The 17791-nt window shown below is 44.0% G+C and overlaps 1 protein-coding gene across 2 annotated transcripts in view; it reads right to left on the bottom strand.

Annotated features, from left to right (window-relative positions):
- Positions 1-17146, bottom strand: part of RAD50 (RAD50 double strand break repair protein) — a 62852-nt gene extending 45706 nt beyond the window's left edge. The window contains exons 1-7 of one of the 2 annotated variants that reach the window (XM_075900349.2): positions 16918-17146; positions 12871-13054; positions 7870-7953; positions 3768-3919; positions 2450-2635; positions 2079-2283; positions 125-253 (exon numbers count right to left, since the gene is read on the bottom strand). In XM_075900349.2, the coding sequence (XP_075756464.2) occupies positions 125-253; positions 2079-2283; positions 2450-2635; positions 3768-3919; positions 7870-7953; positions 12871-12999 (885 nt within the window). In that variant the 5' untranslated portion in view covers positions 13000-13054; positions 16918-17146. Of the gene's footprint in view, positions 1-124; positions 254-2078; positions 2284-2449; positions 2636-3767; positions 3920-7869; positions 7954-12870; positions 13055-16485; positions 16854-16917 lie in introns of those variants that run through there. The other variant, XM_006128515.5, reaches the window with a different exon arrangement.
- Positions 17147-17791: the final 645 nt, after the last annotated feature.

Raw genomic sequence — 17791 nt, 5'->3', positions numbered from 1 at the left:
GGATATACAAGTTTTTTAAAAATTAATGTTTACTCTATAGCATATATATTTTTCATCTGTAATGCATGATTGCTTTTTTTTAAAAGGATGAAGGATGGTAACACATAGGATTTATAAAGCAAACCTTCTTCATCTTCTGTTGTAAATCCTGGTTATCTTTTTCCATCTGTCTTTTTCTGCTGTCCAGAGCTTTAATCTCATTGTCAAGTCTCATTACTTTTGCAAGATTCTGTTCAATTTCTGTCAGGCGGTTCTGAAAAGGAAAGAATTCTAAAATAAATTGACTTCACTGCAGTTTATGGATCTTATAATCACATTTTCTATTTAAATACAATGCATTTTAAAACATGGATGATGTCCAGCATCTACAAGTTCATAATGAGTTTGAGATACTAGTACAAGGGTCCGCAAATATTTTCACCCCATGTCCCACGTATTAGTCAAGATAGCATCTTGTGGATCACTTCCCCTTCCTGATGAGATAGCATTCTTGCAGCAACTACAGTAATTACTTACATGGAAAAGTAATATTAGCAAATCATATTAAAGCTTATCTTTTATTTCTACATTTGAGAGCAGATCATCCCAACATTCCCTATAATTTTTCTCATGAAAGCGTGGAATGAATTTTGGTAGGTGCACCGATATGGAAGTGATGCTCAAACACTTCAGATATGAAGTGATCAAATGTGCTGCTAATGATGATAAGGAGGGTTTCTGTAACTTCTTCCTTTCCTGCTGTGGCCATTTAGAATATGTAAGCCACATACTTACTGGCTGCCCTCACTGCCAAGGAATGCCTGATTCCCTCATGGATTTGCATGAAAAATAATGATTTGTACTTAGCAGTTGAATGGTTAAGGTGCATAAACTCATACACTTGACTTGCTTGTGCTATGTAGATGCAACACAATACATAAACAATGTATTTAATGTATTTTAACTTCTTTTAAAGATAGTTAACAGTCAGTACTTTGCATAGTGGTTAAAAACTACTGCAGTAGGTAGGGTATACCAGAAAAAACATGCACAGTACTATTAATTGAAGAGTTATAGGGACAAGCATTGCTATTATTTATCAGAATTTGTTGTAGTTATTGAATATGTCATGGCACCATGGTAAACAGAAGTGTAAAAGTAAATACAGACACTAGGTATTATTTACGTAGAGGCAAGGGAGGGCTCTGTAAAGGTGCTTTTCTCCCCATTTCTGACAGTATATTCAAGTTGTAATATAATACTTGGAGGTAAAGGTAATATGAAAATGTGCCATCCTGTAAAATCAAACAGATACAGTGAAACCTTTGTTATCCGGCACTCTGTTAACCAGCATTGCCCCTAGCCACTATACTGTCACATCTGCAGGCATACAGGCCTGACTTGGCTTACCATGATTGGCATAACAATTTTTTATTTAAGAAGTACTAATCATCTTTAACTCAGAATAGAAATGTGAGACCAACTGCCTCCCACTACAAAACTACCAATATTAAAAACTTGAGTTTTATTATTATTGTCCATTGGTTTTTCCTAGGTTGATGGGACCCTCAAATAAACAGAATTTTTAGATAACCAGAACGCCCTAATCCCCGAGCGTGCCGGATAACACAGGTTTTACTGTAATATAATCTATCTTCCAAAATAAACTGTTGAATAAATATTGAAAATTGCATTTTTCCAAAAGTTTTCTTAACTAAACTGAGAGCATAACAGAGGAAAGATACATGTTGCTTTCAAGGCTGACCTGAAAATCCCCCAATTGGAAGTAAACTCATTTAAATAAAAGAAAAAATAAATTGGTCTAAAATTCTGTGAAGATAAAATTAGATAATTTCCACTACATCTTTGAATATAAATTCTACTCACTATTTCATTATTTATGATGAAAATATCCTGTAAGATTTGTAGTTAAATCAAAAGATATCCCCTGATAATACAACATTCAGTTTGAGAGATTTTTAAATCACACAGAAGTCAGGAAATTGCCATAACAAGGAACCTTCACTCTGCCTCTCCTAGTAAATATGTACAGGATTACAGTAAAATCTTGAATTACATGATCATACCAACAAATTTACCTTTAGAGGCTCAAGTTGATTCTCAATAGATTTTACATTTTCCTTAGAAGCAGCCAGTTGAGCTTCCCTATTGCTAAGCTGATCTTGAATTTCACGTGCTTTTTCTTTATTTTGTTTTAGATATCTCAGTTCCATCTGACACTCTTTTACTCTCAAGGTTTGCTTTTGACGTACCTGACGAAGTGTTTCCAGTGCTTTAATATACCTTTCAAAAAGAAAACCACGTGTACATTTCAAATTGTATAGGCACATGCAGTTTTATGAATGAAATCAACACTTTAAAATGAACATTTATAATGAGCATTTAAACAATTATAATTCCTGAAAGGAATATTTTACTGTAATTATTTTAATTATGGGAAGAAATAAACCTTGTTGCTGAGAAGATCTCATCAAATTTTTGTTTTAGGGCCCTTCCCTCACTTAAGGGCCAGTTGGATTCTTCTTGATGACAGAATATTACATTATTAATCACGGATTTGGAAACACCAAGGGCGCTGATCATCTCTCGATCAATTTCTGCACACTTGGAACTGAGACTGACCTTCTCCCCATGCCTGTGTACATAGATTAAGAAAATACAAAACAATAAAATGACGAGTGGACGCTGTACACAGTTTTTAAAAAAAATAACTAACTAATATCCTGTATAATTTTAATATTCTAAGCACACCTGTTTAGGTGCTAAACCCTGGTAAATGTTTTGCCCCTCATTATTCTCTAAGGCTGTGTCCAGACTCAGGGGTTTTTTCGAAAAAAAGTAGCCTTTTTTCGAAAAAACTTCACCTGCGTCTAGACTGCAGCCGCGTTCTTTCGAAATTAAATCGAAAGAATGCGGCTTTTCTTTCGACGGTGGTAAACCTAATTCCACGAGGAAGAACGCCTTCTTTCGAAAGTGCTCTTTCGAAAGAAGGCGTTCTTGAAAGCAAACAGGCTTTTTAGAAAGAGAGCATCCAGACTCACTGGGTGCTTTCTTTCAAAAAAGCGGCTTGCTTTTTCGAAATTCCGCGTGCAGTCTAGACGCTCTCTTTAGAAAGAGGCTCTTTCGAAAGTATCTTTCGAAAGAGCCTCTTTCGAAAGAGGCTTGCAGTCTAGACATAGCCTCATTCTCTTCCATTTAACTCTAAATAACCATTTCCAAATATTTCGATACAGCATTACTTTGATTTAAAGCCATCTTTCTATAACTTAATGTAATGTTAGCCATGTATTTAGCACTAGTTTTCTAACTGTGACTGCACAGCCAGCAGAGGGAGCAAAAACCATAGTGATTAATGCAAAATAAATACTCGTTTAAAAAAATGTCAGAGATGAGAGTCGAATAAATTAGATACTTGAATGAATTGCAAGGGAACTACTTTTCCATCTAATTACATTGACTTCATCAATGCCAATAGAACAAAGTGAATATAGTGCATAAAAATCACAACTAAATTATCACTGAATGAGTTAGGAATCTAAATCCACTGAAAAATTAATAAGACTTGGCCAGTTTGAAAGTTTTACCCATTAATCTACAGATTTCTTGTAACACATAAAACAAACAATGAAGTGAGATAACGTGTAACTTTTTTTTATACTTAATTTAATCTGAAGAGGAGGTGGAGGTTTAAATGGACAAATTACCATGTTACAAAACATATGGACACTCATACTATGAGGTAATATTTTAAAAAATCTAAAACGTACTTTGTTCGAGTAATGACACCTTCAAGAGTTTTAAATTCGGTTTTCTTGCCTTTCTGAGTACAAACCATGGATCGCTGGACAGCTACAAGCTCTCCATTAACATCACGAAACTGCAGTCGAATCTGAGCTCTGACATCTGTTTCGTGAGCAACCTTTGGCAGGAAAAAAAATATGAAAAACCTATTTAACAAAGAAAACGTTTATAGTCAGAGAGTCATAGAAATGGAAGGAATCTCAAAAAAATAATCAAGTCTAATCTTCTACACTCAAGGCAGGACCAAGCACTATCTAGGCCTTCCCTGACAGATGTTTGTCTAACCCGATCTTAAATATTTTCAATAATGGAGATTCCACAAGCTCCCTACACAATTTAGTCCAGTGATTAACCACCCTGACAGTTAGGAAGTTTCTCTTAAAATCTAATCTAAACCTTCTTTGCTGCAATTGAAACCCATTGCTTCTTGTCCTATTCTCCTTAACCTTTGATAATAATTTTTCCCTCTTCTCCTATTAACAGTCTTCTCTTTTTCAAAATAAACAAACTGAATTATTTCCACCTTTCCTATTAGGTCATGTTTTCTAGACCTTTAATCATTTTTGTTGCTCTTCTCTGTATTTTTTTCCAACTAGATTTTCGGTCCTGAAATGTGGTGCCCAGAACTGGACAAATATTCCAGTTGAAGCATAATCAGCATGGAGTACAGGAATTACTTCTTCTGTCCTGCTTACAACACTGCTGGTAATCCATCCCAAAATTATGTTTGCTTTTTTTGCAACAGTGTTACACTGTTGACTCATATTTAGCTTGTGGTTCGCGATGACTTCTGGATCCCTTTCTGTAGTACTCTTCCCTAGGTAGTTGCTTCCAAATTTGTGTGTGTGCAACTGACTGTTCGTTCCTAAATGGAGTACAGGCAGTCCCCGGGTTACATGGATCCGACTTACATCGGATCCCTACTTACAAACGGGGTGAGACAACCCCGCACTAGCTGATTCCCCCAGCAGACCAGAGAGACGCGGAGCGGCTTTTCTCAGCAGACACCTCAGCTTGAGAATAAAGGACTGAGGGAAGTGAGGTGTGGGAGAATAAAACTGAGCTCTGGAGAAATGTTTGGCTAGAGTTTCCCCTACAATATGTACCAGTTCCGACTTACATACAAATTCAACTTAAGAACAAACCTACAGTCCCTATCTTGTATGTAACCCGGGGACTGCCTGTATTTGCATTTATCCTTATTGAATGCCATCCTATTTACCTCAGACCATTTCCCCAGTTTGTCCAGATCACTTTGAATTATAATTCTATCTTCCAAACCAATTATGCACCCATATCATTGCAGGGATGCAAGATTCCATTCAATTGGTTGACTGTTTAACCATACTGTTTAACCGGTTAGCCATACTGTTTGACCGGTTACCCAATTAAAGGGGGACAGGGAAGTCACTCCTGCCTAGGTGGGCTGACATGGTCCTCCCACCGACCGGGGCTGGGCTGCAGTGGCCCCTGCCTCCCGCAGGCAGGGACTGCTCCATCCTGGCCAGAACAGGCCCTGCCTGCAGTGTGCCCAAGCCTGCTCCAGCTCAATTGGAGCAGCCCCTTCCTGTGGTGTGCCTGGGCCTACCTCAGACAGCAGCTGCTCCAGCTGGGCTGAAATGCCCCTGTCTATGGCGGATCCCGCAGGGCTGTAACAGCTCCTGTCTGCGCGGGGGGGGGGGGGGGGGGGGGGAAGAGAGAGAGGAGTTGCTCCAGTCCCCACCAGTGAACCGGAACTGGAAAGCATCACCCGTAACCATTCACATCCCTACATCATAGTAGCTCCACCTAGGTTGTATTTCTCCAATTTGTTAATGAGAAGGTCATGTGAGACTGTATCCAAAGCCTTATACATCTACTACTTCTCCCTTATCCACCAATTTTGTTATCCTATGAAAGAAAACTATGAGGTTGGTTTGGCACAATTTGTTGTTTACAACTCCATGCCGACTGTTACTTATGTTATTATCTTCTAAATGTTTGCAAATTGATTTCTTACATACTTGCTCCATTGCCTTTCCCAGTTCACATGTTAAACTGGCTGGTCTGTAATTTCCTGGGTTGTCCTTATTTCCCTTCTTATAGCTGGGCATGATATTTGTCCTTTTCCAGTCTTCTGGACATTCCATGACTTTTCAAACACAATAGCTAATGGCTCATATATCTCCTCAGTCAGCTCCTTGAGTATTCTAGGATTCATTTCATTGGGCCCTGGTGACTTGAAGACATCTAACTTATAAGTAATTTTTAACTTGTTCTTTCCCTGTTTTAGCTTCTCAACCTACCCTATGTTTCACTGGCATTTAGGGATGTGAAGGAGTAGTCGGGTAGTCGTCTACCTGATAAGCAGGAGCCTATGGGTAGCACTATCAACTACTCAGTCTCTCCCTGCTCTCTCGTACACTCTTAAAAGGACAGAGAGGAGCAGGCGTGCAAAGGCTGGCTCATTCTCTGGGCCCCCGCCGGGTCTCAGGACAACCCTCACGCTGCCCCTCTGCATTTTTTTTTAAAAGTGGTAGCCGACCTGTGCTGAGACAGACAGGCGGACAGGCTGCCGTTGCTGTGTCCCTTTAAAAAATGCACAGTGGCAGCGTGAGAGTGATGGGGGGCGGGGGCAGCTGCCGCTGCTGCATCCCTTTTAAAAATGCAGAGGAACAGCGTAAGGATTGTCCTGGGGGCGAGGGGAGGACCAGAGAATGAGCCAGCGTCTTTGCACACCAGATCCTCTCTGTCCCTTTAACAGTGTAGAGTGGCAGCCGGGAGTTATGCTCAGACACAGTCTGAGCCAGAAGTGAGCACTTAAAGTGCCCTTCCTTAATGACTAGTTGAGCAGTTCATGGAAATTCCATTGACTACTCGACTAGTAAATGAATTGATACTTAACATCCTTACTAGCATTCACTATGTTAGGTGTCCAATTGCCACCAACCTTCTTGGTGAAATCCAAAGCGAGGAAGTCATTAATCACCTCTGTCATCCAAGCATATGTTCCATAAGTAAAATTTTGTCTGAACGACACCAATTAGTTTTACCATTGACTTCAATGAAACCAGGATTTTACCCAAAATCTGTTTTGTTTTGGTTTTTTTTTTGGTCTACGGTTTCTATCCATAGTCCTTACAAATACCTTCTACTTTGGCTATCCTTACACAAATATTGTCCCACCCACATCTGATAAACAGTTATCAGTAGGGCTCGGCAAGCGACAGTGAGCCCCACTTGCCAGCCACGCGGTTTCACACGGTTCTGCATTCTGCGCATGCGCAGATCGCTCTGTGCTGGCTCTTCCGGGTTGTAATCTACTAGCCATGGGCGAATAGATTACATTATTTGTCGAGCCCTGGTTATCAGAGAATCTTCCCTCAAGTAAACAGAACAGAAAAATAACCACCTCCAAGTCTGATACCAAGCATTTATTTCTGTGAAAAGGACTATTCATAGTTTTCAAGTCATTATAGAATCTGGACCTAATCATGCAGACAGCAGATATCTCTACTGCAGATTTGACCCATAATTAAATATAATCGAATATATAGAAAGTTTAGCTCACCATAAAATCGTATTTAATTTATCATTAACTTGGAAAGCATAGCCCATATTCAAAACGTTACAGTTAAAACCATCAATTTATCAAGACCAAGTAAATAACTGACAGAAATTTGTACCAAAAGACAATATAAAAAGTGATCAGGTCACATGCTACTTATTCTCGTGTCAGTATTTTCTGGCAATTAAAATGTATAATATATAGCCAGAAAACAATGAAATAGATATTCTCACATTGAAACTAAATATAGTTACGAACATGAATTTATCATTTTTAAATATTTAAACAAATAAACCAATTTAGTCCCTTGGATGTTATGCATGAACATGTGGAAACCTTTAATTTTATGAAAGACAACCAAATTTAAGGTTGGCAACTAATTTCTTGTAATTTCTTCCTCTTCAATTTTTCTTTTGTATTACATTAAAATGGGCGATTTAAATAATTAACTCCTATTGTATTACCCCCATAGTGGCACACTCAGCGTTCACTAAAAATCAGTTAGACACCATGACTCCTACCTTTGGATCATGAACAAATGAATTTCCTTTGGTGCCTGGAGGGAAATCTCCAGTGGAAATATATTTAAGGCATTCAATGATAGTCTACAGAAATGAAAATAAATATGAATCAGTAATATTAATGTAGAATAAATAAAAAACTGGACTAAAAAGGGAACAGAGTTAGTCTGCAAATATCTGAGAACCAAGAAAGGAAACATAATGACATTCAATTCAGAGAAAGCGTTCTGAGTATTGGGAAAAGGTTAATGACAATAGCTCTAATTTGCTTGTGGATCAGTCCCTCAAATTGGAGATATTCCAAACAATGGCAGATTAAAATTAGATTGGACACAATAAGGTACAATATGGCATAATTCTGCATTAGCAAAGAGCCCGATTAGATGATTTAATGCAGTGTTTTTCAACCTTTTGATACAAGAAGCTGGATTGCTTCCTTCATTTTATAGCAGGGAGACCCTAGGAACTGGCGCCAATCCACAGAATGGTCATTGAGTAACACTAAAAAGATCATTCCCATTTCTAACTTCTATGGCTCTAATACCTAGGGCATAAACAGGTATTTGTAGAACAGTGGTCTCCAACCTTTGTACACCCAAGATCACTTTTTAAATGTCAGGGCAAGCCAAGATCTACCCCATCCCTTCCTCAAAATCCCACCCCTTCCTTGAGACCCCATGCTCTCCATTCCCCTCCTCTCCATCATTTGCTGTCCCAATCCCTTACTCGCTCTCACTGGGTTGAGACAGAAGGTGTGGGCTCTGGGGTTGGAAGGAGGGATTTGGGTGCAGGAAGGGATAAGAGGTGCAAGCTGTGGGAGGGAATATGGCTGCAAGAAAAGGTGGAGAAGGTAATGCTGGCTCGGGGAGGGGCTCCAGGTTGGAGAGTGTTAGGGTCAGATGGAGGGTTGGGCTGCTGGAGCAAGCCGCAGGCTTGTGAATGTGGGGGTGCAGGAGTTTGAGTTGGAGTATAAGAGGGGCTCAGGGTGGGGGGGGAGGGGATTGGGTGTCTGATGGGCTCAGGGCACGAGTTTGTGGTGTGTGGATGGTGCAGGAGTCCTGTGGCACAAGATTGGGGATGTGGGTGGTGTAGGAGTTTGGGGCTGAGATCAGGACAGGGGATTCAGGTTAAGGATGTTAAAATGCAGTTTTATTGACTAGTCAATGGAATTTCCATCAACTAGTCGATAGGCAGGCACTTCCACATTCCTCCTTTGCAGTAGAGGCTCCTCCCAGCAGGGGCTCTTGTACATTTCAAAGAAGGAATGCGGAATTCTGTGTACAGCCCGGTGCCAGCAGGAAGTCCCCCTGACTCTGGGATGCAGGTGGCGTGCCTGCTTTGAAATGCACAAGAGTCCCCAGTGCATTTCAAAGAGTCCCCTAGTGCATTTCAAAGCCATGAGCCCAGGGTCAGAGGGGGACTCCCAGTCCCCCGCTGGCCCCGGGCTCCATGCTACACAGCATGCTGCTAGGAGCCTGGGGTAAGCTGGGGAGTCCCCAGCTGATCCCGCGTTCTGCACAGCACTTCCCAGGAACCTGGGGTTAGCTGGGGACTCCCCAGCTGATCCTGGGCTCTGGGGAAATGCCGTGGGGAGCCCGGGGTCAGCTGGGGAATCCGCGCTCCACAGCAGCTGCCCCTTTGAAATCCGCAGAGGCGGCATTTTAAAGGGGGCAGCGCATGGCGCAGCTGATTCGCGGATCAGCTGTGTGGCGGGCTGCCCCTTTAAAACGCCACCTTTGTGGCGAATCAAAGGGGTAGCCATGGAGCCTGGGGTCAGCTTGAGATTCCCCAGCTGGGGTTCCCTGGAAGTGCCATGCAGAACCAGGGTCAGCTGGGGAGTCCCCAGTTGAGCCCGGGTTCCACTGCCCATTTAAAATTGGCAGAGGTGACAGTTTCAAAAGGGAAGCCACTGCACAGCTGATCAGCGATGAGGTGGCTTCCCCTTAAAACTGCTGCCTCTGTGCCTTTCAAAGGGGCAGCCATGGAGCCCAGGACTCCCCAACTGACCCTGGGATCCCCACAGCATTTCCCCAACTGGGGAGTCCCCAACCGAGCCCGGGCTCCACAGCTACCCCTTTGAAAGGCGCACAGGCGGTATTTTAAAGGGGCAGCCGCCGCACAGCTGATCCACAGATCAGCTATGCAGCAGCTGCCACTTTTAAGTACTCCTTCTCCTGTTTCAGAGGCAGCAATGGGAGGGTGGGGATATCGACTAGTTGACTAGTCAAAATACTATCCAATAAGCCAATGCTTATCGGATAGTCAACTAGTCTTTTACATCCTTAGTTCAGGTGTATGATGGGCTCAGGGTTGGGTTCTGTGGGGGTGCGGGTGCTAGGATGCTGCGGCCAGATGCAGGCAAGGCCCAATTGGGGGCTTGTTGACCAGGCTTCATTTTTAAATAAAATATTATGTCCAACACAAAACATTTCAAAATTGTCTTTATTTCTGGGAGGGGCAGAGAACCTGTTTTGGATCAGGGGCCACTGACCCACAGAAAAATCAGTCGGTGAACACATAAGTGAGATGCAAAAAAACCCCAAACAAACAAAAAAACCCTCCATAACATCCCAAGCCTCACTAATGTGGTCCCAACTGAGACACCTCACTCCCCTGGTACTCCAGTCCCATGAGGAGGGTAGACAGGTTCACGGCATCAGGCCAGATTAACTCTTTTGGGGTTCCAGGGTTAATGGATTTTGTGGGCCCCTCTACCCTCTGAGGTGGGGCCAAAAATGAGGGATCCAGTGTGTGGGACAGGACTGCCAGTAAGTGGGATAGGGATGGGGGTGCAGAATCTGGGTGGAAAATAGGGTATAGGAGCAAGCTGGGGGTAGATGTCTGGCCAAGAGGGAGGGAGCAGGAGCAAGATACTCATGGGGGTCTGGCCAGGAAGCAGAGGCAGGTTGCTAGTGAGGGTTTGGCCTGAGGCCACAGTGCTGGTGGGAGTCTGGCGCTGGTGGGGATCTGGCCAGGGGGCACAGTGTTAGTGGGTGGGGGTCTGGCCAGGGAAGAGGGGGCGGAAGCAGCTTGGCTGGTACCTAGGGGGTCTCTAGGGATGAGGATCTCTGGGGAAGGATCTGTAGGCAGCGCTAGAAGAGTGCACGTGCTGCTCCTTAAAGAAATCCAGCTGCTCTGGTTCCTGTGCTGCCATCTTAACTACTGCCCCTCCCCCTACCTTGCAGGAGCACAGGGAAGACAAAGAAATGTGCGTGCGCTGTTGTGGGCAGGGGAGAAACGTGCGCTTTCTTGTCTTCCTTCCCCGTGCTGTCTTCCTTCTTTCCTGTGGCATGGCGGGGGGGGGGGGGGGGGGAAGTCCCACAGTTCTAATCCAGATACAGAGTTGGATCCAGCATGGAGCCTCAGGACTTCCCTCTCATGCCGTCGGAAGCCAGAACTAGCTCTATTTTTGTGAGAGGCTGTAGTGCTAGTGCAGGCTCCTCGCTGGGGACATGGGGAAACAAGCAGGGGCAGAGAACACTGCCTCGTGATCAACTGGCAGTGCCCCCGCAATTGATTGGCAGGTGACCACAGCAGCAGAACAACTAAGGCTCTGACCTTTCAAGGAGCACTATGCAGACAGAAACCTGAGCCCACACAGAAATTGTTGCAAAATGCAAGGCTGAAAGTGGAGCAAAAATTATGAAAAGGTCACTGTGACGAGATGCAGTCACAGAAGTCCGCTTGGGATTATTCCCCGGTATGCTGACCATACCACTGATACCCTCCATTTTGCTCTCTAGTCTTCCCCAGACAAATCAGAGTTGGGATTACTGCCCCCCCTGAAAAGCAATGCAGACACTGAACTACTTCAGCTCTAGGGAGGATGCAGTTTTAAGGCACAGCACCCAGGAAACCGACCCACAAAAGGGATCAAACCCCCAAATAAATCCATCTGTCTGTGTGTAAAAGTTATACAGGGAAAGCTCATGAGAATATTTGCCCTCTTTATCAATGAAAGAGATTTGCATACTGGTCATTCCCCACCAGGTAACATTTACACCGGGCCTGATAATAAACAAATTTGTTTTTATTAAATATAAACAGAAGGATTTTAGTTGTTGTAAGTGGGTTTGAGTTTCTACCTCTACCCCGTGACAGCCTGTCAAGGAAGCAGCTGGGCAATTGCCACCAACTTCCCCATGACTGGGGACTGTGGCTAGGGTGGGGGCAGAGGGGCAGCCACCACGCCATCTGCCCTGACCATGTGCCAGAGCTGGCAGATCAAAGTAAATTACTAAATTAAAATAAAAAGAAAGCACATAGCTAGTTCTAATGCACTAAAAAACATTTTGTGAGCAAATTCTTACCCTAAATAACTGTTCTGATTTCAGGCATAGTCTTCAAGTCAGAGACAAACTCTTTTACCCTGACTTGGGTCTCCAGCTCTCTTTTTATCCTTTTGGGGTTTTCCAAGCTAGCTGAAGAAAAAGTGCTGATAGCTTCCCATTGCTTAAATAGACTTCCCGCAGGTGGGAACCCTTTGTTCTACATCCCACCTTCCATGGAAAAATATCAGGGTCAAAATGGAATTTAGTACCAGGTGCCATGGTCATGTTTTCCGAGGACCAACCACTGCTTAGGGCAAACAAGGCTGTTTACAAGTCATCACATTGATCACCACGTTGTTAAGGCTTGGGGCCAGCACCAGTAACATATTAGCATATTTAAAACTATAAACAGTCTCATACTTCATATTTCTAACTTTTCATACAAGAACAATACATGCACCCAAATAGAATATACAGATCCAACTCTAACATTAAAATGTATAAGGTTACATGAAATATTTTGTCCAAAGCATCTCTGAGTTATGCATATTATTCATAAGCCACTTTACATAAAGCATGGGGGGAAGGAACCATCATAGTTACAATATGCAAACTGTTTAGGTTTTATAATTTCAATAATTATAAATTCATGTAAACAATCACTCATTTGTATGAGTTTGTAATTATTTATAATGACAGGAAGCCTGTTTGCACTGTACAAAAGTCTTACCGTTTTTCCTGCACCATTTGGTCCCACCAAAATGGTTAAAGGACTAAAGAAAGTGATAACTTGCTTGTCTTTGTCCTCCACCCCGAAACTCCTCACTCCAAGGATGCTCATCTTATCAATCTTAGACATTTCTGCAACCTACTTTTCTTCTTTTCTGAATCCCAAAAATTAATTTTCAAAAATCCTACAAAATAAATAGTTAAATTCAGTGATTTAGTGACCATTATCCCATTTCTTCCCAAAAATCTGTACTATCAAAAAAAGTTTGTTGAGTGTAATTTAGGAAAGCAGAACAAAGATTCTTTGATTATGGCTGAAGATGTATATTAGAAAGATTCCTTTAAATTATTTTTTAATTAAAATCTTAGATTTTTTCTTTTACAGTGAAAAACCAACCAAAACACAGAATGGTAAATTAAGAAAGTTACTACTTGTTACTTATTCCCCATTACAACTAATCAACTAAAGTCACCCTAAAAGTTTCTAACATTCCTGGAGTATTTAGTAAAACAAATATCCTGAATTAAATATAGTAAAGACTACAACACAGTTTTATGAGCTTTTGCTCAAAAAGGTATAAGAAAAAGTTATAGAAATTAAGTTTTTCTTGAAAAAATACAAAATAAGCTGTTGTACTACAAACAGCATCAAAACTCAAAGCACATATGGACTGGATTTTAGGTTGGTCTACAGCAGGGCTACTGAACTGAAATGGGCTCGTGGCCCATTTGTTTTTGGCCTGCGGTATGGTTTGGGTTTACACAGGGCTCAACATGCTTGCTGCCTGCAGGTGGGATCCTTTGAACATGGCTTCCACTGGGAAGACACTCCATAATGGTGAGGCATCTCCCAGGCGTGGTGAGCACTGAAAGACCCAAGTGGATCTGCTGGCTGGAACAGACAGGTACAGGGTGTCAGCGTTTCTAGCCCCCAGGAAGGAGGTGCCAGGAGTGCTGGGGCATTGTCAGAAGTGCTGGCTGCTTAGCTTTGTGGACAGAGCCTGCAAGTTGCTGACTGGCTCACACTGTCTGGCTGTGTCTAGACTGCATCCCTTTTTCATAAAAGGGATGCAAATTAGACATATCGCAATTGCAAATGAAGCGGGGATTTAAATCTCCCCTGCTTCATTAGCATAAAAATGGCTGCCGCTTTTTTCCGGCTCGGAGCTTTGCCGGCTCGGAGCTGTTGGAAAAAAGCGCCAGCCTAGATGCAGATCTTTCGGAAAATAAAGCCTTTTCCGAAAGATCCCTTGTCTCTTATTTTAAGAGGGATAAGGGATCTTCCGGAAAAGGCTTTATTTTCCAAAAGATCCGCGTCTAGACTGGCGCTTTTTTCCGGCAAAGCTCCGGGCCGGAAAAAAGCGGCAGCCATTTATATGCTAATGAAGCGGGGGAGATTTAAATCCCCACTTCATTTGCAATTGCGATATGTCTAATTTGCATCCCTTTTACGAAAAAGGGATGCAGTCTAGACACAGCCTCTATGTTTGGGTCTGGTGCCGCAGCCAGGCAGCCCTGCCTTCATCCCATATGGAGTGATGGACTCCCGCGTGGAGACATCAGCCCTGCTGGGAATTCACGACGGAGCTCCTGGGCACCTGTCCTTTTTTACCTCTCGAGTCCGTCCTGACTTGCCCAGCTCCCCACCTGCTGTAGGTTGGAGTGCTCTGGCTTGGAAACTTTTTCTGAGAAAAATCACTTAAAGAAATGCACAACCTAAAGCTTCAAGCTAAACACCCAAAACAATGGTATACAATTTTCTTTTAAAAAGTGCTGTCATATGGGTGGAAATTGGGTAAATAATGCATTTTATTAATATCAGCAGAACTGACTTAAATGGGGTCTGCATGTTGTGTAGTCTTGCCTTAATTGTATTCATACCCACCAGTGTGAAAAGTTATTTGCATATATATACAATCACAATTAAACTGTAGTCCTCAGCATGTGCTGTGAGTATCATTGTGGTCCCCAGAGCTTCTGAAGTTGAGTAGCTCTGGGCTGCGTCTAGACTGACAAGTTTTTCCACAAAAGCAGCTGCTTTTGTGGAAAAACTTGCCAGCTATCTACACTGGTCGCTTGAATTTCCGCAAGAACACTGACGATCTCATGTAAGATTGTCAGTGTTCTTGCAGAAATACTATGCTGCTCATGTTCGGGCAAAAGCCCTCTTGCGCAAATGCTTTTGCGCAAGAGGGCCAGTGTAGACAACGCGGTATTGTTTTGCGCAAAAAAGCCCTGATGGCGAAAATGGCGATTGGGGCTTTCTTGTGCAAACCCGCGTCTAGATTGGCACAGACGCTTTTCCGCAAAAAGTGCTTTTGCGGAAAAGCTTCCGTGCCAATCTAGACGCTCTTTTCCGCAAATGCTTTTAACAGAAAAACTTTTCCATTAAAAGCATTTGCAGAAAATCATGCCAGTCTAGACGTAGCCCTGGAGTTCAATAATCTCTACAACATTTAACATTTTAATTCACATAAGGCCTTAGAATCAGGAGATATTTTTGTCTTTGCTGGTTTTACAGACCTAAACTCACAATACTACAATCATGCAGCGTTGCCTGGCAACCACAAGAAATTCACTGAAATCAATGGTGTCAATACAGGCAGCAGGGTCAGTACATATAGCGATATTATAAGAGCGTGGATCACTGTATTTAGGGGCAGGTTTCTTACTTAGCTATATTTGGCAATATGATTTATTTACAATTTAAGAAAAATAAATGCACCAAGAACAAAGGCAACAATCCAGAGATGAAGCATCTCTTTCAACCAGCAGAAAGGAACTGCTGGATGAATCAAAATGTGCATTTTAGTTGTTTGGCTGTTATTTTGTTAGGTGAGGCATGAAGCATTGTTTTCCCTGTTTATCATTCCTTATCAGTGATCACTGCAACATGGTATTTCTTGAGGATGAAAGGTTATTCCCCAAGACAGGCAATTTACTGCAGCAACAGATGGGGAGTTTTTTTTTTAAAAAAAAGCATTTCTGAGCAATAACAGATCATTGTGCCTGATTCCACCAATTATTTATAAATATTCAATTCCAACTATTATTATTTATACTACAGTGGTTCCTAGAAACCCCCAAATAAAATAAGGGTTTCATTGTGGAAGGCACTGAAAAACCACATAGTGAGAAACAGTTTTTCCTGCAAACAGGAATCTAGACAAGATAAATCAAATGTGAGGAGCAACTGCACTGCAGAGAATTGAAGTGACTTGCCCAACATCCCAGCACAGGACAATAGCTGAGTTACATACAGGGGACAGATTTTGTGACTCCTAGTCCAGTAAGCTATCCACTAGAATATGCTAGTAGGTACCTCTGGTGAAAGTGGGTACTGGGAATTTCTTAGAGAAATCCGGATATCAAAATAGTAACATGTTAGGGGCATTTCCCTATAGCAGGTTTCCATGGCAGGAAGGTGGTGAGAGTGGAAAATTTCCAGGCCTTGCAAGTGGGTGCAGGATATTTTATCGAGATAGCAGATTATCAGGGTGAGTGGAGCATGATGCATTTTCCAAACATGTCAGATTACCAGGATAGTGGTTAGTCATTGGTTTTTCCAGGAATGGCAGGTTAGTGGGTGGGGTAATTTCCAGGGATGTCAAATTACCAAGGCAGGGGCGGACACACGGCATCTCTTAGGTATGGGGCACTGGTAGGCTTCGGGGGTGGCCGGGCGCAGCTCTGAGAGTGGCAGGTTGGGGAGTGAGCTTCCAGCATTAGCAGGGGTGGGATATTATGGGGGTGAGATAGGGCACTTCCGGGGGTGGCAGGGAGGGACGGGAACACTTCCGGGGCTGGGAGGGACTGGGTCCGGGGCATTTCCGGGGCTGACAACTGGTCCCAGCCCCAGGACGCACTAAGCTCGGAGGCTGGGACTGCAGGGCCCGTTTCTAGACGCATCATGCCCCAGTCCCAGCCCCCCGCGAGCGGGAACGGTCACCCAGCGCTTCCCATCCTCTCGGGAAACACCGCCCCACCCCCGCCGCCAGCCTGCGTAGGCCACAACGCCCCGGCACAGAATCCCCCCCCCCCGTCTCACCACAGGCCACACGCCGCTCGCGCTGGTTGTTGCCGGCGCCCGGCCCCGCCTCGCCTCAGGCGCGCGCTCGGCCCCGCCCCGCCCAGTTCAAAGGAACCCGCGCTCGCGCCTGCCCAGTTGAGCTGCCCGGTCTGCGCGCGCCGCCTCGCGCCTGGTTTGTCGGGACCCCGCCGAGCCGTCATGGCCAGAGCCAGGCCTGGCCAGGCGCTGTTGGTTCCACACTGGTCTTAAGCACCCCCCCGCAGCGATCCCCGCGCGTACACCCGCGCCCCACGTGCCCGCAGAACGCCCCTCGGCACCTAGCGACCCCTGTATCGCTCCCCTGCTACCAACCACAACCCCCCTAGTTCCCGGCATCACTGCACAACGGAAAGGGAGGAGGGGAAAAGCCCATTGGTGGGTGTCCTTCCCGCCCGACCCCGAGCACCGCGGAGCGTCAGGAGCTCGGCCCCGCCCCCACTCCGCATTGCTCAGCTCCCGCCGCAACCGCTTGATTGATTTGTCGCCCATCTGTATGCTCCACAGGGCCCCAGTTCTCCATCCCCCAAGCAGTCCGGCAGTGTAGGGCTATTGCTACACTTCAAAGGGGAAAGGCAGGTGGAGCCCTGGGATCAGCTGGGGACTCCCCTGCTGACCCTGGGCTCCATGCTGCGCTGCCACTTTGAAATGCCACCTGCAGATGGCCCAAAGCATCAGCATTGTATGGACTCCAGGATCTGGCTACAGTCTCCATGTGGCACTTCCGCTTTGAAGTACCCTGTTCTCTTCCCCCCTTTCCTTTTTTGATAGAGGCAGCAAGGTGTGGGAGAGAAGTGACTAGTGGACTGGACTATCTGATAGCATTCACATCCCTACTCCACATACCCTCTTCTGA

Source organism: Pelodiscus sinensis, chromosome 16 (assembly GCF_052426305.1).
Source record: "Pelodiscus sinensis isolate ZL-2025 chromosome 16, ASM5242630v1, whole genome shotgun sequence".
In the NCBI taxonomy this organism is placed as follows: domain Eukaryota; kingdom Metazoa; phylum Chordata; order Testudines; family Trionychidae; genus Pelodiscus; species Pelodiscus sinensis.
Note: the sequence above shows the minus strand (reverse complement) of the source record. Positions and strands in the feature narration are given on the sequence as shown.